General features: G+C 36.6%; 1 protein-coding gene across 1 annotated transcript; it reads left to right on the top strand.

The window, feature by feature from the left end:
* Positions 1–779: 779 nt before the first annotated feature.
* LOC130242143 (uncharacterized) lies at positions 780–26,761 on the top strand. The gene is given in 22 exon segments (XM_056474163.1): positions 780–907; positions 6,855–7,067; positions 17,224–17,346; positions 17,348–17,378; positions 17,467–17,544; positions 17,961–18,052; positions 18,131–18,240; positions 18,818–18,893; positions 19,045–19,113; positions 20,345–20,405; positions 20,510–20,526; positions 20,688–20,722; positions 20,725–20,744; positions 20,830–20,922; positions 21,000–21,060; positions 21,913–21,944; positions 21,946–22,027; positions 22,097–22,154; positions 22,289–22,357; positions 25,857–25,920; positions 26,065–26,136; positions 26,487–26,761. Coding segments are annotated over 22 exon segments (1,671 nt in total). The 3' UTR covers positions 26,574–26,761.
* The last annotated feature ends 690 nt before the right edge of the window (positions 26,762–27,451 follow it).

Raw genomic sequence — 27,451 nt, 5'->3', positions numbered from 1 at the left:
TATTGTGTTTTTTAGCTTATTAAAATGTTCTTCACGCTAATAAAATGAGATTTTTTTTTAATTTTCAATGAAATGTTCTTGAGGAAACAATAATTAATATTATGGCATTACTTTGCAGCTTAAATCTTTTAAAGATTGCATCAGAGGTGATTGCATCTGGAAAGTATTATTTAATTAAATCTGTATGTTAATAAAATTGCTACAATTTCTCCTTTTGTCTTATAGGCTATTGTTTTATGTGAATTAATAAAATAAATAGTTTTGATAGCAATGCAAGTGTGTGTAATAATCTTTAATTTGTTGTGTTGCTTTTATTGCAGGTCCTGTGTAACATTAAAACAAAAAGGCTGTCAGCTTTGGACTTTCAGGTAAATTAGACTAATTAAAGCTGTTTAGTGTGAAATACGAGTGAACGTGCCTCTCTCTGCTGGGTTGGCACGCGCTTGGGCTGTCTCAAAACCTCGTGACTTGCCCACTTAGACAGCGTTTTTGAGCATGCGGGCGTTTTTCTCAAATTTTCTGACTTGGAGTCCGCCTGTGATTAACAATATTTGTGTAGTATGTATAGGCAGCCCCTTTAGGTTTTGAGGCACGGCCATTATCTGTAGCTCGTTAATGTACTGTAGGATACTACTACTGTATACAAACAGACGCTGCCGCTGTCAGGAGGAGGGACCGATTATGCGCGCATAACGTTAGTCATAGTGTAATTCGTTAAATAAGCAGATGTGGACGTGCCGTCTTAGACTGTCGTCGGTATCAATTGATGGGACTGAAGTATGGCAGCAAAGGAGGATCTTTACTCCAAGATTATTCCGCGCAGACTGAGACAGAATAGTTGCGTCTCTGTCAAACATGGATCCAATCTGGACGTGCTGCTGTCGATGGGTTTCCCTCAGCAGAGAGCGTAAGTGACATAGCCTATTTATTATTTATGGGGGTGCTTCTTACAAACACAATTATATTTGAACGTTTGTTTGTTTTTTTCAAAATGCAGGCAGTTATTATTAAAATGTAGTGCTCTAGCTTCAAGTGAGCATAAAGTCATTTTCTGGCATGAACAATAAGGGTTATCCGGCAATATCGTTCGCAGCAGCAAGACTTTTAATTGCTTGTAATTAAGGTCAGTGGTGTGTTGCTGAAGCCACATTAAGCATCGCAGTCGCACAACTAAATCTACAAGCTATTTTTGGTAATTGTGTCAAAAAGCCACACAACACGCACATATAAAGAAACCACCTGAAAATACTTGTCTCTAGATTTATATGTAGTGAATCTGATGACATGTATTCCAAACCTAAAATGAAAGTATTATTAGAAGGGTTAAGTAATCAATACTTGTTAAAATAAACCCTATATTTATCAGTCACGAGTAACACGTGAAAATATTTGGGTATCACTTTATTTTGATGGTCCTTTTTTAACACAATTTGTTGATAATAAGTTACATTGCAACTACTACATATCAGCTAATTCCTATTAGTCGACTGTAAGATAAAGATTAGTGTAAGTTGACATGTACTTGCAAGGTTTCTTATAGTCAGTTAAACAACAGTATAATAATACTTTATTGAAAATTAGTTTGCCTGCATTTGCAATACAACTTGCCGTCAAACAAATGTTCAAAAGGGACCATCAAAATAAAGCAATACCAAGATTTTGACCAGTTGTCATTTTTAAGTGGTATCTACACTCACCGGCCATTTTATTATGCACACCTTACTAGTACTGGCTTGGACCCCCTTTTGCTTTCAGAACTAACTTAATCTTACGTGGCATAGATTTAACAAGGTACTGGAAATATTCCTCTGAGATTTGGTCCATATTGACATGATAGCATCACGCAGTTGCTGTAGATTTATCTGCTGCACAATCCATGAGGCGAATCTCCCATTCCACCACATTTCAAAGGTGCTCTATTGATTGAGATCTGGTGACGTGGAGGCCATTTAAGTACAGTGAACTCATTTGTCAGGAAACCAGTCTGAGATGATTCGCTCTTTATGACATGGCGCATTATCCCTGCCGGAAGTGCCATCAGAAGATGAGTTACACTGTGATCATAAAGGGATGGACATTGTCAGCACAATACTTAGGTGGGCTGTGGCGTTGACACGATGCTCAATTGGTACTAATGGGCCCAAAGTGTGCCAAGAAAATATCCCCCACACATTACATTACCATCATCAGCCTGAACTGCTGATACAAGGCAGGATGGAGCTGTGCTTTCATGTTGTTGACGGCAAATTCTCACCCTATGATCCAAATGTCGCAGCAGAAAAGGAGACTCATCGTCGGCGCAATAGCCTAGTGGTTAGCGCGTCGACATATGGTGCAGTAGCACGTCAGGGCGTCACGAGTTCGAATCCCGGCTCGAGGACATGTCCCTACCCTACCCCCCTCTCTCTCTCAAACTTCGCTTCCTGTCATAAATACTGTCCTATCTATAAAGGCAAAATAGCCAAAAAAATAATTCTTTAGAAAAGGAGACTCATCAGACCATGCAAACATTTGCAATCTTCCTGTTGTCCTATTTGGTGAGCCTGGGAGAATTGTAGCCTCAGTTTCCTGTTCTTAGCTGATAGGAGTGGCACGCGTGTGGTCTTCTGCTGCTCTAGCCCTCCGCCTCAAGGTTGAACATGTTGTGCATTTAGAGATGCTCTTCTGCATACCTCGATTGTAACGAGTGGTTATTTGAGTTACTGTTGCCTTTTTTTCAGCTCGAACCTGTCTGGCATTCTCCTCTGGCATCAACGAGACATTTGTGCCCACAGAACTGCCACTTACTGGATATTTTATCTTTTCTGACCATTCTCTGTAACCCTAGAGATGGCAGTGCATGAAAATCCAGTAGATCAGGAGTTTCTGAAATACTCAGACCAGCCCTTCTGGCACTAACACCTATGCCACGTTTAAGAGTCACTTAAATCACCTTTTCTTCCCCATTCTGATGCCTAGTTTGAACTGCAGGTTGTCTTGACCATGTCTACATGCCTAAATGCATGAGTTGCTGCCATGTGATTGACTGATTAAAAATTCGCTTTAATGAGCAGGTGGACAGGTGTACCTAATAAAGTGGCCGTTGAGTGTATTTTTCTTTGTTCATGCATTGTAACTTAGACTATAGGATTAAAACTGTAACAGTTTTGATTATAGAAACGCACATTCACAACTAGTTTGCTTATTAGCATATTATTAGCATATCAGCTTATATCATACTTTTAAAGCACACTTGAACTGCTTATTCTGCATGAGCATATCTATGAAACTTTTACTGATCTATTACCTATGCTAGTACAACAACTGGATTATTATCATAAGATGTTTTTCTTTGTATGTTTTACTGTTTAAAAATCTTGGATCTTTTATATATTATTTTTTCAGATGGTATGACCTGGCAAATAGTGTGTTCTGTCTGGGTCTACAGTACGCCTTTGGGTAGTAGAAAGAAATGGACGATAAAAGTCATTTGTAAAGGCACTCACTCTTTTGTATCAGCAAGTGTGTTCCAAGCATAGTCATGGAGTTAATATACTTTTGTTTTGTCTCTTTTATGTATGTATTGACCCATATTATTAGAGTCAACTGTCCTGATTCCTGTAAAGGCCTCTTTCAGAGTAAGAGATATCAGATTTGTTTGTTGCCTTGATGTGAACCAACTGAGATCAGATAAGCCCATCATCATACTAACTCAGTCAATGGAAAAAGACAATGAATGCATCCTATAGTATAATGAGAAGGAACATCTGTGCTCATTACACCATGAATGATTTGTAAGTCACAAGGTTTTTTGTTCCATTCTTATTTTGGCGCATATACAAGAAAACCCAAGACTATGCAGCTGTTCAAAATTAAAACTACGCAGTCAATGTGTGCTCATGCTTGTGTGGGAAGGTTGGTTCTTTTTGTGGTTGTGTTATTCATTTGCTTCTGTTGCGCTTGGAAGTGATCGCAGTGGTGTTTATCTGGGTTGTGTTCACCTCATGCTGTTTGAAACGATGCGGCTTTATTTATTCAGTGAAATACAATAGGTGAATTTTGAAGACTAATACCACCAAAACTACCAAGCCAGTATGGCAGTATTCAACTGATAACCTTGCTACTGTGCGAGTGGATGACTTAAATGATTAGAGAATCATTCTGATTCCAAACCATTCCAACTAGCAGATAATTTAAGTCAGTAGAATTATTACTATCTGAAGAATCTTTCAGATCAATCTTATCCCATTAGTAAAATATTATTTATGATCATTTCCTATTAGGAGAACCTTTCCTAGCTATCAGTAGAATCATTCTTATTATTCGCGAATGCTTTTTCCAGAATATCACTTGACTTGCTGCTTATTACTTATATTGTACTACATTTTAGATTTTTGCCAGTGTGTTTTTTTATTTATATGTCAAATAAAGAAGAAATTACATCTAATAACAGAGGGAGAGCTCTATAGATTCAGGAAACAGAAAACCAATTATGTTGGATTACAACAGAACGTAAGACTGCAGTTGGCTTTCACTGCTTTTGGGAAACACATCTTTGAAAAGTAGAATGCATTCCAATCATTCCAATATCATAAGTAGAATCATTCCAATCACCACCAGCATGCTTGATCGGGACTTGTGGAGCTGTGGTGGATTTGCTCATCAGTGTTTGAACTTTCAGCAGTGAAACTTAAACCACACTAAATTAAACTTAACTGAACTTCAAAAATCTGGACTTTATTAGAACTATGTTAGGCTTCTTTGACACAATCTACATTGTGAAATGTGCTATACAAATAAACATGAATTGAATTAAACTGAGTATCATTCAGATCAGCAGATTCACTTCTATCTGGAGAATCATTTAGATCAGCAGAAATCACTTCTTCTATTGGAGAATCGTTTAAATCATTGGCAGCATTCTGATCAGTGTCAATCAGGTCATAGAATCTTTTCTGTCTGGAGAATCATTCAGATCAGTATCATCAGGTCAGAATAAATTCTATCTGGAGAATCATTTAGATCAGCAGAATCACTTCTATTAGGAGAATCGTTTAAATCAGTAGCAGCATTCTGATCAGTGTCAATCAGGTCAATAGAATCTCTTCTGTCTGGAGAATCATTCAGATCAGTATCTCAGGTCAGAATAAATTCTATCTGGAGAATCATTTAGATCAGCAGAATCACTTCTATTAGGAGAATCGTGTAAATCAGTAGCAGCATTCTGATCAGTGTCAGTCAGGTCAATAGAATCTCTTCTATCTGGAGAATCAATTCCGATCATATCATCCTGTTATCAGTATCTATCAGGTCAGTAGAATCTCTTCTCTCTAGAGAATCGTTTTGATCAGTAAAATCATTCTGATCATTATCATTCTAAACCACATACAGTATAGGCTAATTCTGAAAACGTTGCCTATATATGTTTCTGGAGATCGTGAATTATATAGCCAGAAGTATGTTATGGCTGCATTTCATTTTTAAAATGGAACGATACGGGGTAGTAAGATGCCGTTCCTTTTCGCGCTTACAGCTGACCGCTTACCTCCGTATGGACGGATTTCCCGCTGTTACCAGTTTGTCCCATTAGCTCGCCATGTATGTCGGCGGACTTGAGATGCAGAGAGGAGTTGACCACGACGTCGGTATTCGAGTCTGGTGAAGAACGGTTTCAGAAAGTGGGTAAGACAAAAACAGAATACAAAAAATTAAATAAATGAGTAAATAACAGGGTGAGAATGTGGTAAAATCTGAGAATGTGGTGAATATCAGATGAGGGCATTTCTTTTTCTGAATTGCTTTTAAAAAATTGTTGGTTGGGTTTTAGGGAAGTGAATGGGCAGGTCAAACAATAACAATGTCAAATCGATCGGTCAGGCTTTCAGTCAGTCAAACAGTCAGTCAAGAGTGTCCTCTGGAGGATTTACACAAGAACAGCAGGCACGAATGGCACTCGCAAGAGAAATTTGAGATTTTAAAAAAGCGTACACAGCGGCAAAAACTGCAAAAATCGTAACTCCTGGTACATATTTGGCAGCCTACAGAAAGGTATATAGAGGTACATTTTCAGAATAAGGGGTTGTTTTAAACAGTAGCTTCATTCTAAAAAAGCAGAATCATTTCTTCCAGCAGAATCATTCCAATTAGTAGAATAATTTCATCATTAAAATAATCATTTCTATTGGTAAAATAAGTCCAAACAGCAGAATCATTCAGATCTGTACAGTCATTGTAATCTGGATGAACAAACTACGAAAAGATTCACAAGAATGATTGATTCTCAAATTGACATCTCTTTTAACACGTTTATGACAGTTTCAATTCAAAAATATTTTAAGACTTAAGTGAGAAACAACCCCAATTTTGCAGCTCATTAGTCATTTGATATCAATTTTATGATACATTTATAGTGATTTTTTTCTTCTTTATCTTTTCTTTCTTTATATAAAACTGTAACAATGTTCTTCACAAATTCCCAGAAGAAAGAGTCATGCTGGTCTGAAACAACTTCGGTTAAAAAGGGTGAGTTAAAAATTACGACTAATTTTTTGGGTGTACCGTTAAGTCTGACCGCACTAACCAGTCCTTCTGGTTATTCTCTTGCTCATCCATTTATCACAGTTGCTGTGTTGTCATAACGTAGCTTTTAACAGTAGTGAGTCTGTGCATATATTAATGCAGCATCACTGTGGTTTCTCTCAGGGTCACGCTTTGTAAATGTCATCTACTTCCTTCCTGAAATATGACACGCAGATTGAGATATCAACCATCAATTCACTGCATAAACACCGAGATCCTCTTCATCTTCCATATTAAAAGGCCACATTATTTCCCTCACAGTCTGTGAGGGTGACTTTCGTGTTTGCGCTGTGAAGGAAACACGTGGGCCGGTCAGTTGTCCCTGTTGTCTGCTGCAGTCTGGCCACATTTGCCGCCAGGCCTGCAGGTGTTGGCGGGCTGTATTTTGGGATGGACAGCTGTGCGCTCTTCCCTTCGCCAGTCTTCCCGTGTGGCAAGGATGACAGCTGGTACTCTCAGGCCTCAGGGCTTGTGGGATGGCGTCTGTTTGTTGCACTTTCGGGGCGTCAGTGAGATCAATCGTATCTTTTTCTTCTTCCTCTTTGGCTCAGCTCCCTCGGTGGCTGCTGCTGGATGAGGAAACAGATGGAGGCTAGCAATAGTGAACCTTTCTGGTCCACTGCTGAAAAAAAACACCAGCGCGGTGCAGGAGTGGGATCTACAAAGGCAGTTGTTATAAAGTCAGCCTACACTTGCACTCCTTCACTATTGTATCAGTGTGTGTTTCTCTCATTTGTGAGTCCACCATCTGTGGCGGTTGAGCCACTGCCAAAATGAGAGACGTGTGTCCAAATGCGAGTGTCCTTCCACCACCTGCTGAGACTCTGGAAGATACACAAGAGTACAGCTCCACCTTGTGCTGTGTTTGTCTGGGCTTTTGTGGGATAGGATTGTACATTTAAGGGTCCCATGAAGTACCTTGAATCATTTATTGCATTATTGTGTGGGTGTCAATGTAATTTCACCTGAAACAGGATGACAGGGCGGGACATAATAAGCAGCTCCAACCTTTCTTTTCAAAATAGCTCATAGCATTTTGTTTACATGATAGTTCACTCATTACAGCCATATTTGACTTGATTTGAGCTATGACTTCATATACAAGTTGTATTCCAAATGGCACACACTATGCACTTATGGACTATACACTTACGCACTTAGACGCTCAACCAACGTGTATGAGTTAGTGTCGTTTTTTAACTAAACTGACAATTCAAACCATTTCTCAGACGAGGTTTGACGGTTTGGAAAATTAATAAAAATAAATGACCAAAATATGTGGGAGGGGATTTTTCTTGCTCAGTACAAAATAAATAAATAATCCAACAACATTGGCCAATAGCTCCTCCCCTTCCGCTACTTGAGCACAGTTGTGACCGTTGAGTGTGTGAAGAGTTGAACATCCACGCTTCTTTTTATAGGTTGAATCATCTGGGAATTAAAGTGCACTTATTAATTTTCAGAGGGGTGGGTCCAAAGTGTATTTTTAAGGCTTGGTTGTGTTTATAAGATGCAAAGCATTGTGTGCTCATGCTTCATTTGTAAAAAAATCATGTTATTTTTTCATATATCCTACTTTGATTATAAACTGCTACTCAGCTAACACGAAACGACTATCATATTTATAGTTCCTCCAAAGACCTGTCCTTAAGAGGCTCTGATTGTCAGCTAACGCAATGTACTGTGATTCGTGGATTGGCTCCACATCATCAGGAAAAGCATCACGTCCAGTCACGCCTCTAATAGAATGCGGTGTGTTGTGTAAAAACTGTCAGTGTAGCCGTGTCAGTGTGAGCCTGAATTAGACAGAAAATGAAGAGGACACAGCTGAACTTCACGCCTGCTCTCTAAAAAAAAATCTGACAAGTGTCTTTCATATATATTCTGGTTATGAGCATGTGTTAGTAATATGAAACGTTCACATATCATTTGCGATCATTTCGTTATTTGAGATGTATAACGAAGGGAAAGCGGCTGCATAGAGGAGACACTGCAGCGCTGCTGAAGATTATGGCTGTTTACAGGGGTTTGATGACTGCTACAACATACCGATGGTGCTACAACATACCGTTAACGCTAGAAACTATGCATGTAATTGATCAATTTCAACAAATAAAAATACTTACAGGTTGTGGCTCACAATCCACAGCTTTGTCTGTTATGGTTGGAGCTGCTCCTTCATTGAGGAGCTGCTCCTTCATAGTTTTTAGCCTAATCCAGCGCTGAACTGGGAGAGATTTTGGAAGTTGTCCTTTGTCAAATGCTAGCTATATCTTTTTATAATTTTCTGGAACATAATTAAAATTAAATTGTAAGCACTTCTCTCTTTGTGTCGTGTCCTTTGGAAGCCAAATACTGAAACAGAAGAAGCTCTGTGAAACAGCAGCATTTGGGCAGCATTTTAGCTTACTCTGCTATAAAATTAACAGCACCTCTGGCCACGCCTCTTTCGCTGCACGGGGTGTGTGCGCATGGTGAATTGAATGCGCGTAACCTGAAGCACTTGTGGACCTCACTAACATCGATGTGTTTTTTTGTAGTCCCCCAAACTTCGTTCACTGTAGGCTTTGTTGAGTTCATTTTGTAAAAGCCAATGTCTCACTTTGCATTGAACTTGAGCATATTATGCTCAGAGATGCTGTTTATGTTAACACAGCTACATTACACATCAACTAAAGTTTAAAATATGGTAGTGGACCACCCCAAGAATATTTCACTTGTCTATACTACAAAGTGGTGTATAACAGTGCATAAGTATGCAGTTTGAGATGTAATAGCCTAATGATAATGCTGAATCTGCATTTCCATCATTATTTCCTCCATAGCAGTTAAAAATGTAGCATTCTGTGTAAATTCAAAAGGGCCAGAAACATTTTGTGATATGGGCTGATTATGGTGTTAAATTAGACTGCCGGTGGATTGCCTTAGCTTTGCTTCTTATTAACCCAAAAGCAGATTTCACCTTAATTGAAAGCATATTTAAATATGAGCATTTTAACCCTCGTATAATGTGCCATTCATCATATAGAAAATAGTGACTGTGTGAACAAGTGAGCAAATTCAACTGCAGCTTTAGTGGCTATATATAGTGTAGGGAGCGAGGCACAACAGATTCTAGGCTGCATTTGGTTGAACAGGAATCTGAAGTGCTAAGAGAGTGATGTCATCAGAATCGTTAGTCTGTGTTGGCAGAAATAAGAGACTGACTTTTGAATGCTTATAATGTAAATGTGAATTATGTCATTGTTTTAGAGCACACTGACCTTAAAGCTAACATATTCATAATAAAGTAAAAACAAAACAGAAGAACAGTTTTTGGTGGAATGGGGATTTTAGGAGCCCTTTTCTGATTGTTTGTTTGTTCATTGAACTATGATTATTACACTATAATATCATAAAATATAATGATGTAGTTGTATCATATATATCTTTTTAGTCACAAATACTGCATTTATTTGATAAATAGCACAGTAAATATGTTTAAAGAGCCATATTATGGGTTTTGAAAATGCCCTTCCATGTAGTGTGTAACACAGCTCTAAGTGAAGTGAAATATCCAGCTAAGGCTTAAATCTGTAAGTGTACAGTGTTTAAAACTATTGATCATCTATAAAAGAGTCGACTCATAGTGCTTCAAACGAGTCGCCTTGATAACGAGTCATTAGGTGTTTTCGCGATGACGCAGCCACGAAACACAAGCCTCGCCAGTAGTTACGCGCGCAAACCAGGGAGATTTGAAACCTGCGGCCCCGCCCACTAACACAGAAAAAGACTAGACACACACACACAGACGCCGCCGGTCGAATGAAGTCACGCTGTGCTCAGATGGATAATATTGACAGTCTCTACCCAAAGATGAGTTGTTAACCTGGTACAGTACACGCGGTTACTCTTTATATTCTCTTATCACATGTAAGCCACGTTAAAAACGCGACGCGTGCGCTTTGTTTACGGATTTAACGTTAAAGGCTTTTGTGAGCTCGCGTTCCACTGCCGTTTGTCGTTGCTATGGCGATCGATCGTAAGCTAGGAGACAGGAGACTCGTGTCACTTTCCCTAGTTTCTGAGGAGCGTTGTGTGTGTGTGTGTGTGTGTGTGTGAGAGAGAGAGAGAGAGAGAGAGAGAGAGAGACTCGCGTCGCTTTCCCTAGTTCTTCTGAGGAGCGTGTGTGTGTGTGTGAGAGAGAGAGAGAGAGAGACTCGCGTCGCTTTCCCTAGTTTTTCTGAGGAGCGTTGTGTGTGTGTGTGTGTGTGAGAGAGAGAGAGAGAGAGAGAGAGAGAGAGAGACTCGCGTCGCTTTCCCTAGTTTCCCTAGTTCTTCTGGAGCGTTGTGTGTGTGTGTGTGAGAGAGAGAGAGGGAGAGGGAGAGAGAGAGACTCGCGTCGATCTCCCCAGTTCTTCTGAGGAGGGTTGTGTGTGTGTGTGAAAAAAAGCCTTACACTATGAAGCGCGTGTGCACTGTGACTACTTTTATATAGTTGATTACCAGCTGGGCATTTCACTCTGTCTCGTGCTGAAGCCTGTCACTGTCGACCAATCGCAGCAGGCTGTCATCGGTCCAATCAGCGCAGATTAGCTTCGCGCTGAGGAGGGGTTGGAACAAATGAATCGCTGAACGATTCATATGGGAGTCGTTGGGATAATTAGGTAAAAATAAATGCAGGTTATAAGACCATCAAAGTGTTTTACGACCTTGCATGCATATTAGACTGTTGTTGGAGACCCTTACAACCTAAATATGACCCTATTCATGTATAATATGGGCTCTTTAAAAGTACTTAAAAAAAGATGCATAATTATACCATCGTCTATTGCTATGGCATGAATAAGGCTGCTATAGACTGATTTTATAATGATTGAATTAACTGTATGAAATAACTGATTTGAAAAATGTCAATTTTTTTCTGTTGGTAAAGCAATGGAATACTTGACAATACAAAATCTGAAATTAAATCATTACAAAATATATACTGGTAATAATGATGTGTTGTGTTTACCTCTTTTAGTAAACTATAACTATAAGTTAGATGTATATTTAACAAGAAAACGTTTGTTTTTATATATACAATTTAACTCAGCGGTCTATATTAAAAAAAGAATTAGAACAACAATTAAATATATCATGTAAATACAAGTTGTGTCATATATTGATGTCTGTTAAGTGTCATTCAAGTCATATTAATAAACATACAGACAAGTGTCCCTCATTAACATTCATAAAAAGTCATCAAGGAGACATTTGTATACATTTTTAATGATTATAGTGTGGATCATACATTACACAATAGTCTTAATGTTTTTCCAGCCCAATGTCATTCTAACCTCAGGCTCTGCTCTCCAAATTTCAACATAACAGAAACCTCTGTATATCGCAACATCAAAGTCTAGTTCATGTCTCTTGTTAATCTTGTGTAAAAACACATAGAATAATACTCAATTTAACATTTATTGTCCTTGTACAGCCTGATGCAAAGCTTACTGGGAACTAGTAATCTGTGTCTACACTGTAAATAAATGCTGAGTACCATGGATTTGCGTTTGGACACTATTAAAGGAAGTAAGATAGCTAACTAGTTTTTACAAATTAAGTGGATTGAACATAAAACAGTTAAGTTGTCCCCCCAAAGACCATAAAGCTGCGGTCACATTGGGCTTTGTGTGTGCGAAATTCTGTCGTGCGGCACTGCAAAAAGGGGCGGGATTAAACAAGATGATTAGACATTTAAAAAAGCCAGCGATTGCTCCATGTTTAAATTTCTGTCCAGAGAGGTCATGTTTTGATCCTCAATTGGTCTCATGCAGTCAAGTGATGCGATTTAGCAGGTTAGAGTTCACCAAGCTTGAAACTTTGCACCGCAGCAACCTGCGAACTTAACGCATGACCCCGTGTTTCCGGTCTGACGCATTCGCAATGCGTATGAATGGAAGTCTATGGGAGGAAAAGTCAAGTGTGACCGCAGCTTACGAATTGTGTTTTTTCAGCTCAATTAAAGTAAGTAGTTTTTACAAGAGCAATCTTTTTGAGTGTACCCAGTTCAAGTTCATCTTAATACAATCAAAATTTCATTGCATTTTTAAAATTTTTTCATTTTATCCTTACGCAAATCTAAGTAATTTTTTGTATGTATTTGTAAGTAATGATTGTTGACGTCAACAAGTTATTATTTTTTTCAGTGTAGTTTGTCAGACAACAACAGTATTAATGGTGTATTCCATACTAGGGCTGCACAATTCTGGCTTAAATGAGAATCACGATTTTTTTTTTTGTTTAAAATCAAGCTCGCGATTTTCTCTGTAGATGTAAAATAAGGTTAATATGAGCAGCCTATTGTTTTTTTATTCTCAAACATTTGGTAAAACAACAATAATAGTAGACCTATGTGTAGGTCTACTGTTGGTTAAATGTTAAATTTTGTATAGACTTGGAATGGGGATTTGAACACTTTACATTTGTCCAGTTTGTTAATTCACTGTAAAGTGATTATAACTAAGATAGAATATAACAGACAGAATATAACTATACATAATTCCAAAGTTGACTTATTATGTTTGAGACATATGCTTGTCACTGTCATGACAACATTATTAGACCTTTTTTTCCACTGGTAAATGAGTGATTATCAGATTCCCCTTTGCATTATATTCAACATTATATAGACTAGAGTTGTTATACGGACCCAGTAAACATTTATTTCATGCAAAGAACATATCAAGTGCTTGCTGTAATCATAACTCTAAACTGTGCTCGTTGAATGATGTGTGCGCCGGTTGCACTTTCACTGCCACGTGCGTTCATGTCATGTCTGCTGTCACTTTGCGAAAAAAACATACAAGCAAATCATACTTCCCGCGCGGCTCTCAAACGAATGATCTGTGCAACAAACTGAACGTTATTTACAACTTTATTACCTGCTATTCACAGCCTATGCAGCTTCGGTTCACTAAAGTAGACATGGCGTGCACGAGTGCGTGTCCTCTCTGAGGTAAAACAAACAGTACGTCAGCTCACGTGTGATTTCGCGGCCACGATACATCATTACATTATCAGACAGAAATGACATTTTTAGCCAAATTATACCTTATAAATACAGTATGTGACACTTTTAACACCATTTAGGTGTCCATGTTGCTGAGCAGCATATGTAGAACAATGAGAATACTTGTGCAACCGCCTTGGCTGTCCTGACCCTGAAATTATAACTGGCTGAATTGTAGAAAAGCTAAATTAAGATCGTGTGTAGGGTCGAATCGAGATTGCGGTCTTTTTTTCGATTAATCGTGCAGCCCTATTCTATACTCTATATATCTATATTCAGTTAAAAATGAGCTTGTATGTGGTAATTCTGTTCATTCATTCATCTTTATTTTCTAGCACTTTTACAGTGTAGATTGTGTCAAAGCAGCTAAACATAGAAGTTCTAGTAAATTGAAACTGTGTCAGTCCAGTTTTCAGAGTTCAGTTTAGTTCAGTTCAGTGTGGTTTAAATTTCACTGCTGAAAGTCCAAACCCTGAAGAGCAAATCCATCGATGCACAGCTCCACAAGTCCCAAAACAAACAAGCAAACCAGTGGCGAGGAACAAACTTCACTAATTGACGAAAGTGAAGGAAAAAAACCTTGATAGAAACCAGGCTCAGTTTGGGATGGCCAAATTTCCTCTGGCTAAACTTATTGTGCAGAGCTGCAGTCTAGGCGCCAGGGGCTGGAGAATGCTGGACGTCCATCGTGGAAAAGCTGCAGGTGTGAGTAGTTCACCGGCGGGTATACAGGCTGGCCCACGGGATCAATGTGAACACTCGTCTGTCACGAGGGTCTTTTAGGACTCAGTATCATTCTCTTCACTCCTCCATGTCCACCACAGCATCTGCTCAGGATACGGTCTGGTCCAGGATTATGGAGACCTCATTATTATTATCAAAGGTCTTGGATCACATCAATAACACTGCACAATCTCTAAAGACCTCGGAATGAGTATCCCCAGGTGGAAATAGAGAACATAGAAAACAATTAGCGTAGCTGCTGTTTATAACGTAGTTAAACGAGAGATGTTAATGTTAATTAATTAATTAATTAATTTTGAATAAATGATTAATCGATTTTAATAACAAAAACTCATAGGCATTTCAATTAAAAATATCAGTATTAGGCATATTCTATCAGTGTATCCCTTGTAAAAACATTAATATCAATAGTAAGATAAATGTCAAAATGATTACTTCAGTTTTTAGTGTCATAATTTTTCAGTAATCATACTAATATGCAGTGTAAAAATAATTTCTTAATTTTATCAACGCTGAACACAGTTCTTGGTGAAAACTGACATCATTTTAAAGCTTTTTAAGGAATATAATGTTCACAAGAACAGCATCATTAAAAAAGAAAAACCTTCAAAATAAATATTTTTGTTACACACAGTCCAAGAAGATGAAGGAGAGATTATTGTTTAAAGTGTTATTCTACATTGCAGTGACTCTTGAGCGTCTTGGCAATGAATCAGGCAAAAACGGAAGAACTGTAAACAGGAAATTTGGGGATGTTGAGGTCTGAGCTGTGGGATTTCCCCAAAGAGTCGAGTGAAAGGTGTGTTCATGCCTGTTTGGTCAGCTGGACAATTATGAAAAGACACTTTGTTGAGATGATCTGGAGTGATTTGTAAAAAACAACAACATTGGATGCATTGTTACACAAGCACAAATACTAGATATGGAAGTGTGTTAAATCTTAACTTGTAGTCTGTCTTGTTTAATTTAAGGGCTGCTGGTTGCTGTCATTCTAACCTCAGCTCTGCTCTCCAAATTTCAACAGCAAAATCAAATCTTGTTTTAGATCACTGATATTTATACCACAAATGCCACACATTCGATCTTCAAAATGAGCTGTAGCTGAAAAAAAGTAGTGAATGATTTTTATACCATTATTGCATGACTAACTCACACAGTATATTATTTTAACTACTAATATTGAGTTTAAGGGATAGTTTGCCCAAAAATTAAATCAGCTCACCATTTATTCACACTCTTATGGCTTTGAATTAATTTCTTTATGCATTTTTTTAACAAAATTTTGAGAAAGCTGAAAACCTGTAACCATTGACATGCATAGTAGGACAAATAATACTCTGGAATTCAGTGGTTACAGGTTTTCAAGTGATAAGTAAGTAAATGCATTGCGTGAACTATCCCATTACATTCTAACAGATATTATAGCTACAATTTGAAAGCATAAATAATCACCTGTGTATCACAAGCTACGGACAATTTCTAATAAAATACTGTCCACATTAAAATAGTGGTGTAAATTATATATTGCAATTACTCAGATTACTGTAATTGAGTTTTTCCAAGTAGCTTTAAAAATGTGTACTTTTCCCTTGAGTACATTTTAGTGCTGTGTTGGTACTTTTAGTTCACTATTTTCCTTCAACCTGCAGCCACTACTTCAGTTTTTCTTCTCTGTGGGGTTTGGCTCCTGTGATTCTCGTCCAATCAAATCGCACATAGAAACTAAATCGCATCATACAGAACAACCGCAAGACATGGGTGCTTCATAAATGCAACTAACTGTTTGAAAGCATAACAAGTATCCAAGAAGATGTCCAAAATCTTTACACACAATGACCCAGAGACTGTTTAAACTGTATGTTAGTGTATGATGACTGAAATAGCCTTAAAGGTGCAGTTTGTAAGTATGACACCCGGTGGTTGAACTAGGTATTGCATTCCTGGATCAAAACAAATGCAAGCGCAGGTTGCCATACATTGACTTGACTACATGGACACCAAAAATTCAATTTTAATGCGATTAAGACAATACTCTGACTGAGAGTTAACCATGTAAACAGCAATTTTTGATAAACTTTATTAGATTAAGGTCACAATCAACTAAAGAGAAATCGAGTTAAGACGTGGAGTATATGCTGATGCATATAAACACCTTAATCGAATTATTGCTGTCATGTAGGACTTTTCGCCGCATAGTGCGACAGGATAGTCCACACACACACACAACACAGTCAGTGCAGACCACAGACACCTGCATCGTGAAATGCAGAGGTTTTTTGTTTCTCCATTCAGCATGCAGTATGAATTACAAAAAAATCTTCCAGCAGTTCATAGTTGCATCCAATATCTTGTTTGTCACGGGGGGCGTGCATGAAATGTTCGTGAATGAAAGTGAAAGTCGACAAATTAAAAATGAAACACCCGAAATTGCATGAAACTCCGGAGGAAATGAGGATAGTGTGGTGACGCAAGATATGATCAAATTAGCCAGATATCTTTTTGACATTATCGAAATTGCATATATACAGATTATTACATAAATATACATAATCATGAAATAAATATACCACAATGGACTAATGTTTTTAATAAAAACATTTAAATAAAAGTTCTACCCAAACATGGAAATTGACTTCTTTTCATGTTTTGCATGCTTGTGTGTACTGTATATGATATGTTTTGTGGAAATGTTTGTCTTTGAATCTGAATTCATATTTATAATCATATCATTTTTCTAGCAACAAAAATAAGAATTAATTTTTTTTACAACAAGGCGCATATAACTGACCCTTAATTTCGAGTATTGGATCTCTCTCTAAAGTTTTAATGGTCATTTGTGTATGTTAGTGTTTTTGTCAGCCTTCTGAACCTACATGTTTCACTAGGGTGACGCGTTTCCTCGAGAAGCCACAGGAGGGCGTCACAGCATCTCGTCTTGCCAGTGTGGTTTTCTACTGTCTGCGCAAGGAGTCATTAACGTACATCTCCGAATTCCTCAATAAACACCCATGTTAAAGACAGAACCTTTGGCAAGTTTTGGGTCAGTGTTTAAATTACCCTGAATTAAAATATGTAATATCAATGTGTTTTTATTCTTCACATTTTCGATATGATTGTACTGGATGTAGGAATGGCTTGTAAATGAGGAGAAAGTTCCTGTTTACGGAATGAAGTTACCAACAGGATTTCAACTAATTGGACAAGTGGTGGGTATGCTTGTTTATTTAGATCAATTTTATATGTGTAAATGTTTTTATTGGGTATATTTGAAACGTTTGGGGTTGGTTAATGTTTGCTTATGTCTAGAAAGAATTGGTTTATGTTTACTACTGCTGCTTTAAAAAAAAAATATTATTTGTTGTTTAAGTGTTAACAAAGGGCTATTTTTTGGTGAAAACATTATTATATCAAGAAATGTTGCTGAATAGAAAGTTTAAAGAATTATATAGATTTATAAATGTCTTTACTGCTACTTAGAACGATCTAATTGCTAAATGATGGATCAATTATAAATAAATTAATATTACTGACTACAATATTTGAACTTTAGTGTACACCACATTATTATAAACATGCGTTTTATATAAATTAAGGTTCAGAATTTTAACATTTGTTATTTCAGGGTTTGTCTGATTACACAAAATGGCTCGCTCACTACTCGTCAAAGCAGCAGTTGTCCCCATCTAAACCCATTACATGCCGCTCGTATGCCAGGTCAGACAGAACACATTTAATTGTACCCCAAAATATTTACCTGTGTTTCATATCAATACATGGTCTGTGTTTTGACAGGGTTGGCCTGATGGGAAACCCGTCTGATGGTTTCAATGGGAAAACTATTGCTATGAGCATCTCTAACTTCTGGGCAGAGGTTACGCTCATAGAGAGCCAGACTCTGGTAAATTAGAACAGACTGAGATAAAGGTCTGTTCGCACTTTAACAATTACAATGAAGGTATAGTTGTGATTCTAAAACACTAGCAGAGTCCCCACCACAGCTGAATGAATAATGACACAGAGAAATAAAGACATTCCAGGGCTTGACGCTTACTTTTTCAGCAGGAGCACATGCAACTTAGGAGCACATTAAAGAATTTTCGGTGCACAGTGAAAATATATAAATAAAAGTGTTTTGCCTAATAAATGTACACAATTTTCCAAAATGTAAATGTACACAAAATGTACATTTTCCAGTTCGCACAAATCTATTTTAGTCGCAAATGTGAGCAAAATGGTTGCATTGTCTAGCCCTGCAGTCAGAGTCTGTTCTGCTTTAATAGGTTGGCAAAATTTTAGTGGTAGATGTGAAAGATGCTGTGAGCTTTCATAGTAAACAGAACAATATTGTGTCCTGATGTAGATGATAATAAATTCATCATAATATAGTTATAATTATAGCAATTGTTCTTGGTGTGAAATGGCTTTAAGACGATGAGGAATGCACTGTTCTTTACTCACCTCACTTTGTTTATTAAGGTTCTTTTCCTCATCCTCTAAACGACCCCACAGAATTTGGAGGCTTGCAGGATCTCTTTCGGATAAGCCGGAAAGAAGGGTTTGTCCAGTCATCTAGTATTTGTCTCACTTTTCAAAATGTGTTTTGTATTGACTTAATGAATATCTATCTGTCTGTCTGTCTGTCTGTCTGTCTGTCTGTCTGTCTGTCTCTCTGTCTATTATTTATCTTCTCTCAATCTTTCCTTTAGGTATTTGGGAGGTCTGAGACTTCTGCAAGCCACCTGTAAAAAGTTTTACCAATTCTGCTCAGAACAAGGGTAAGATAATAATTCAGTCAAATAAGCTTAGCGTAATAAATACTTTTTCCTAATAGGGTGAAATGACAGTTTACGTCTGAAATGACAGATCACGTCTATGTGCATGACATGCACAGGTATATTACAGGTATATTTTTCATGATTTTTGCCTTTATTATGATAGGACTGTAGATATATTGACAGGAAGTGAAGTTGGAGAGAGGGACATGGGGATGGGATTGAGAAATGTCCATGAGCTGGAACTTGAACTCTGTCACACGCATTGCAGTTTTGTTATATGTCGGCTACTGACCGCTAGACTATCAGTGCCAACAATTATGTTTTTTTTGTATTTTTGAAGCTACATTTTATTAGTTACACTTTATTTCGATGGTCCCTCTACTGACATTCTACTGGCTATAAAATTTTTGTAACTACAGTTGAAGTCAGAATTATTATCCCCGTTTATTTTTTTCCCCAATTTTGTTTAACAGAGAGAGAAGATTTTTTCAACATTTCTAAACATAATAGTTTGAAAACTCATTTCTAATAGCTGATTTTTTAATCTTTGCCATGATGACAGTAAAGAATATTTGACTAGATATTTTTCAAGACACTGTATACAGCTTAAAGTGACATTTAAAGGCTAGAGTAGATTAGAGTAATTAAGCATGTTATTGTATAACGATGGTTTGTTCTGCAGGCTATCGAAAAAATAGCTTAAAGGGGCTAATAATTTTGACCTTAAAATCGATGTTTAAAAATAAAACTGCTTTTATTCTAGCCGAAATAAAACAAATAAGACTTTCTTAGAAGAAAAAATATTATCAGACAATACTGTGAACATTTCCTTGCTCTGTTAAACATCAATTTGGAAAATATTTAAAAAAGAAAAAAAATCAAAGCGCGACTAATAATTCTGACTTCAACTGTACATACCAAATTATACTACTAATATTAACACTAACCTAACAGTTCACTAATACTCTTATGCAAGTTAGTTGACATAGGTGCAGTTATCTGTAGTAATATCATCCTAAAATTGAACATCAAAATAAAATGAAAACTCAACTCAAAGAGATGTCATACTTTTCTCTGATGACTTGTTCTGGACTTCTCCTACTAGTAAAGTGGCTCAAATCTCCAACCTTCTATTTTTTTATTTTGTGATTTGTCAATGATTCTTGAATGTAAATTACAGTAATCAAGAAGGATCTGCTTAATTTTCAACTTCATTTTTTAATGCTTACAGAATTGCTCTGTCCAAGCAGAATTTCACTCTTAAGTATGACACAAACATTCCCAGACAAGTGGTGAGACTTAATTCTTTTATTTGAAGTTGCTTTTCTTGATATAAAATTCTATTCATGTCTTCTGATACATTTACAATATACTACATTTCTTCTATCACCTCTAGGGATTAGCTGGCAGTAGGTAAGCACAACATTAAATACATCAATGAACGTTAACAGTCAGGTTCTTTACAGCCTAACAAAGCTTATAATCATTATTCAGAATCCAATGCACTTGAAGCGGATGTTTGATTTGCCATAGTATTATTCGAATGAATAATTCGAAAGTGTTTTTCTGTGTAGTGCTATTGTGTCTGCCACCTTGAAGTGCCTGATGAAGTTTACAACATCACAGACAATGTATGTTCAGTGTTCACCAAACACGGGATCAATTTAGAACTTCTATTTTATGCTGAAAGATTACATGTACTTTATCATGTTCCAGGATCTTCCTCAACCCATCAGAGCCAACTTCATCCTCAATGTAGAGACCGATGAGCTGTTCATCACAGCTGGTCTACAGGACAGAGTTGTGCAGGTATGTGTAGTCTTATTCATTTTGACTCCTCTGACACTGATTACATCATGACTCCATCTGTTTTAACATTCTAATAGGTCTATGAGGGCCTGGTTTACATGGACTTCAGCAAACAGCTTATGGATGAGCGTGGTTACGGTACAGTCTTTAAACCTAATTATGATTCTGGCCAATATAAATAGAGGATTTCTGCAGGTCTTACTCTTAGAAGTCTAATTTACCCTTCCACAATTCATCAAAGCAGAAGGCCTTAATTACATTAATTGTGCATTAAATGCTGCACACACCTCAAGAATATTTTCATCCATATTATGCTTTTTAATACAAATTTACAAACATCCTTAAAAATAAGATACTTTACTTGAGATGCAAATTAAGCGTTGTTTTCGGAGAAGATAAATCACACGAGTGAGTTTATGCTTTAAAACAAGACTTTGAGTTGGGCATGAAAGCTACTTTTCTGTTTGAGTTGTTGAGCTCACTGCCTGATATTGATTTATAAATATTTAAACATTTGTACACAAAAAAAGAGAGAGGAATGGCATAATATTTCATGTTTGGGCAGAGTTATTCCAATGTTCATCTGTTTTTTATGTAAAGTTAATTAAAAAAATAGTAATCAATACAAATGTTTTTAAATTGTTGCTTAGCAACTGTTTGCTCACTACAAGTTTACATAATACATTTACAAAATGTATTGTTTGAATTGTATTATTAAAAAAGCATGATATATTTTATTTACTTCAAATTATTCATTGCATTTTATTTGCTTGGTCGTAAAAAGGCATTAAGAAAGTCATAAAGCTTCATAAACCTATGTTACATAATAAAATAATTAAAAGTTATTAAATAGGTTTCAATTCTAATACTTTATATGTAATTTCTTCCTGTTATCATTACTTTTCTTTTCCCCCCAAAACTTTTAAATGGTTGTGTATTTGCCTTTTGTTTTAACTTTCTGTATTGCATGTCAAATTGTTGTACTCTATAGGAGATACATTCCCTTGGACATGCGTGATCTTCCCCATGTTCTGGCTGGCTTACTTGAGCGATCCAAGTGATTCTGGAAGGATTCACAGCAATGTTAGACAGCGCTGGTTAAACGGTAAGTCCTGCTTTATGTCATGGTTCATGTAAAATTCAACTTTTCCTAGGTCATCTTCTTTCTGGACAGGTGAACCTGCTGTTGTCGAAGCTATGAAAGCATTTGCTGAACTCACAGACCAATCTCGGTTCGTTCATCTTTGAGCATTCATCCTTCAGTCATTGCAGCATTACATTTAAATGTATTTTTTAGCCATAGCTTTTAGCTCATTACAAATAGATGATGATTGTTACTGAAAGTTCTTTAAACGTGGCTTTGCAGGGCAGCCTTCCAGTGTAAGGACTGGGCCAGACTTGCACAACTCATGGATGAAAACTTTGAGCTACGGCGGTATGATCATTTAATCCATTCGTTAAACTGTCCAAGTAAACATTGTTTATTTTAAAGAGGTCATGAAATGAAAAATCTAAATTCAGAAGGCAATCCTGACAAGTAGTGAACGTGCGGTGGTGTCTGAAGGTGTCAGACGTAGAGCACAGATGCTCTTGATTCTGGAGGTCATTAATAATATAATAACACTAATACAGTAAGGCATTTTAGAATGACCGAAACAACAACTCAGATGTTTTACAATGTGCTCAGTCTGCTGGTTTATCCATTCGCACACATTTTTATCATCACATGATCTCTTATAACAAAGTCACATGACTTTTTTTTATGTGCATAGTTCAATTTGTTTGGTAAAAGAGTTTCCATCGCAGTTTATGCGCATCTTTTCTTATCGAATAAAAAATGTATCCTCCTCAGTTATGCGCATATGCTTTTATGTGAATATCCTAAATGCGCATAAAATAGGTGAATGGAAATGTAGCTTGTGACATCAAGTCTTTGCATTGCCTTCTTTCTGTTTCCACTAACAAAGAAATGGTGGTTGCAGCTTATTTTTAATGGAGTTCCAGGCTGCTTCAGTAGGAACTATTTGACAAAATTTTACCACAAATTTATTTACGAAGCACAATTCAATTCTGGAATTTTTGGAAAGGTAAGATGCAAGTAAAGCAGTCCTGTGCAGTGTTTCCTCTAGGATTTTTTTCAGCTGTGGCGGCAGGCCTTTTACACAGATCTACCAACTACATATGGCGTTATTTCAATGACAAATGTTGTGAGCGCAATATTACAAGTCAAGATCGCATTCATGTAATACGAGCATGCGAATCTGTTTGCTTGCACGCCGATTTCCTCATGCACAAACTACTTGCGCCCCCTCAAATATGCATTGTTCAAGTGCAGACTTTCTTGTGCGCTCTCAAATAAACGCTGCTGAAGTGCAATTTAGTGTGTTTATGTAACAAGTATGTCTCCAACATTTATTAGATTTGCTAGAATTATTTATGAATGTCTCCAATAGACCTACAAAGCAGCATGATTGCATCCTGAAGTAAAGTGAAATGGCTATAAAATCCAGCAAGATAAAGTCACTATGCAGAGCCATAGACCTTTATCTATAAAGTATAATTATGGAAACTGTGTTCATCTTAACTGAAAGCTACGTCATGTTTGCTGGCCTCATGCATCACGCACCTGCCAGTCAGTCAGTCAGTCAGTCAGCAAATCACCTTAAAGGGTTAAACAATTAATACACACCACTACTACGGGTACAGAAATGTTCGCTCTGTTATAATTCTCGTACCTTTTAATACATTTTGGTGCAATTATAACCCGCTATTTAAAAAAAACAACAACAACTGAATGTTTTGAATGAGAAGCTGTAATGTAGCAGTGGCGCCCCACCATGGAAGAATGAATGTAGCGGAAACCATGCTGTGCCTAAATGGGATCTGACAGTAATGTTGTAACTTACAAATGTGAGTAATTATTTAATTATAAAGTAATTTAACTTGTCTGTTACTTCAGAGAAGTTGACATGTACTCAGTATTTATGCATTTTGTTTAATTAAATACATCAGTATTCAACTCTGAAGCATATAGGCTGTCAAACATGCATACACAAGTTTTTATTGCTGGACATACAGCTGTCCTGTTGAGATTTATAAATATGCTAAATCTCTGTCAATCACACCAGTGGACACTAGTGAGTCTACAATCTGCCACATCTCTTTATACACTTTGTTCTGATGACACAAAATGGACTGTTACTTCTAAATTATTGTTTTTTTAAAGGTCCAGTGAAATTAACATTAGTTTTAAGGATATCTATGAGCTAATGTGCGCTAAAACATAGACAAAATTTGCCTTCAGAAAATATAAACTGATATAAACATCCAAAGCTTGCAATTTGTCAGTTCAGCCTAAATGGCTCAACAGTTTTTGTTCACATGCCCTCATACTTCAGTTTCTCATCAAGCCTCGACCAATTAAATGCTTTCTAGTATCTTCCATGTCCAGCTTCTCAATTCATGTCACTTCTTTGCTTTTCATTTGACATGCTTGAGCTCAACTACTCAATTGGCAGAGCTGTGATTAAAAACAAAACCCTACTGGCTGTTTTTAAAAGGGAGAGGAGCTAATCTATGTTCCGCCCTCTTTTCATTTTTCCAGTGGAGATTACGTCAAACATCAAATACAAAATGCACATTTCAAAGCGCTTCACAGGACCTTTAATTTAAAAAAGAACAGTACAAAATAATAAAAAGGTAGCTCATGACCTCTTTAATAGGGGAGCGCTGTGCACAAAGTAACGCAGGGTTAAATGTATTTGCTCAGGGTTAACCATGGCATGCTTCCGAGGTTTACACCACAGTTTCGGCAGACGTCTTCCTGCCAATTATTGAAAAAGTTTGGCGAAATTTGGATAAGAAACACAGGAGAAACCATTTTGCAGCATAAAAGTTTTTATTACAGTTGATATTTTTTATTAAAAAAAATCTGTGTCAGTAAAATCGTATATTGTTGTGATTACCGTCTTCTAGGCTAAAAGATGGAATCATTTTGAAAGATGTAAGAAACACAGTGACTGCTAGCCAGTTTTGAGGAAAACATGACACAGCGGGGTTAGTTGTAACAAGGTGTTTCAATTAAGCCAAATACTGTTGGACACCAATTAAACAAACAAAATAACTTTTGAATTTTGAGTGTAACGTTAAAAACTTTTTAAATAAAAATGTTTTTTTAATGAAAATATTGTTTTAATAGAAAAAAAATATTTTATTGCTAATGCTAATGCATTGTATAATAATGGATAAATGGATAATAATGCAAATAGATTCAAATGTTATCCAATAAACACATAAATACATAAACACACTGTGCTATAATAATGTATAATAAAAAAGAAATGAGGCAATTACTGAGGAAATATAGCTACTATTTAAAGTAAACAGAAATTAAATTAACTGTGTAAAATCTGCCTTTGTTAGCATGTGTTACAACTAACCCTCTGTCTGTTACAACTTGCCCCGCAGGTGGGGTAAATAGTACCATTTTTAATCCTGGCACTTTGGGCAATACTGCACAGAAACCACATGTCCGGCGATCATATTTCCAGTGCTCATTTGTAGAAGAGGCTTGTGTATTATTGGTAAAAAAATATATGGTTTGTCTAACCTCATTACTTTGTTCATTATTTGACCAAAACCGAAAAGTGTTACTTTGTGCCCCGCTCTCCCCTACAACCTAAAAGAAGATCTTTTGAAGAAAGCTGATAAACTGTAACAGTTGACTTCCATAAAAGGATAAGCAAGTACTGTGGGAGTCCATGGTTACAGGTTTACAGCTTTCTTCAAAATATCTTTCTTTGTGTTTAAAAAAATAAAGAAAGAAATTCACAAGTCAAGGCTGAGTGAATTGTTCATTCAGTAAATTTCATTTTAATTATTATATCTAAATGCCTGAAAACAGGTTGCCATTGAAGTTACAATTTTTCCATCAGGTCGGTCTATACTGATGACTGCTTGGGGCCTGGAAATCTAAAAATGGTACAGCTTGCAAGACAGGTAAGTAAATCAGGATCTAACTAAATGTTCTCTTAAGTAACTGAGTCAACCTTGAGTTATTCAAAAAATTCACCCCTATATAAATTAGAAGTATTATGACCTCTGAAAAAGAAGCAACAGGTCTGAATGATTCTCTTGTTGTAGTTTGGATCTGCAGTGAAGTTGCCTGGCAGTGGGGGTGCAGTTGTGGGCTTGTGTATGGATCATGAGCGACTGGTATGGCGGATTTTAATATAATGATTGTTGACTTTAATATGATGCTTAGTTGTAATTTAATTTCACTTGATTATAGTAATTAGGAGACAACAACTTCGACTAGATTCTATTGAGAAATCTATTTGAGAGCTAAAATTGTATTATATTGAGAGCTATTTGTGCACACCTAGTAACTAGCAACATCAACTATTTACTAATGCTAAAACATTGTGTCTTTGTTTTCTAATTGAAATTTTTTCATATTAAGACATCAAAATTAATTTGATCAAATGAAATGTTGACTACTCTGCAGTAGTAAAATGGTAATAATTCTGAACCAATGTATATAAATCTCTTTTATTCCCCACTAGATGGAGATGAAGAGGGCTTTCCAAGAGGCAGGATGTGTGTTTTGTTTGATCGTGCCTTACGACCCATCAGTACAGGGTCAGAACTGATTACCCAGAGGAAAGCTTTTATTTTATTATTATTTTTTCTCTCACAAAGAAGATGTGTTGTAAAGGCTCTGCTAGCAGAACATACTGCCCAAAATCTTAATCAGGTCATCATTTATACATTTTCCTGTTGTCCCCAAACTGTATGTCTGTCGTTGTTCTGTGGAAAATAAATCTAATCTATTTTGAGACTTTCAGTTTTTGGGTTCAAGGAAAGGTAGCAAATATTGCTCTTTACCAACATTATTCTAAACGTCTCCTTTTGTGTCTCCCCAGAAGTTTTGAACTTGTTTAAATGAACTTATCAGTGTTTTCCTAGTCCCTAGGCGGGGCTCCAATTGTTGTGCGTTTCAGATAGAAATGAGAAACAATTGACTATGCATTGGAAGCCTTTCACACCCATCCTGTTCTTGTGTTGTAAAGATGTTTTTCTGCAGAGCCAAAAGCCAGAATTCCTCACTCTTAAAACTAAAGGTTCTTTATATGTACCGATGGTTATATAAAGAACCTTTTAAAGGAATGGGATCCTCTCATGCTAGTACAAATGGTTCTTTATTGTGTTTTTTAGCTTATTAAAATGTTCTTCACGCTAATAAAATGAGATTTTTTTTTAATTTTCAATGAAATGTTCTTGAGGAAACAATAATTAATATTATGGCATTACTTTGCAGCTTAAATCTTTTAAAGATTGCATCAGAGGTGATTGCATCTGGAAAGTATTATTTAATTAAATCTGTATGTTAATAAATTGCTACAATTTCTCCTTTTGTCTTATAGGCTATTGTTTTATGTGAATTAATAAAATAAATAGTTTTGATAGCAATGCAAGTGTGTGTAATAATCTTTAATTTGTTGTGTTGCTTTTATTGCAGGTCCTGTGT

The sequence above is a fragment of the Danio aesculapii genome, chromosome 15 (assembly GCF_903798145.1).
Source record: "Danio aesculapii chromosome 15, fDanAes4.1, whole genome shotgun sequence".
Lineage (NCBI taxonomy): Eukaryota > Metazoa > Chordata > Actinopteri > Cypriniformes > Danionidae > Danio > Danio aesculapii.
The sequence above is the reverse complement of the archived record's forward strand: the minus strand, read 5'-3'. Positions and strand labels throughout refer to the sequence as shown.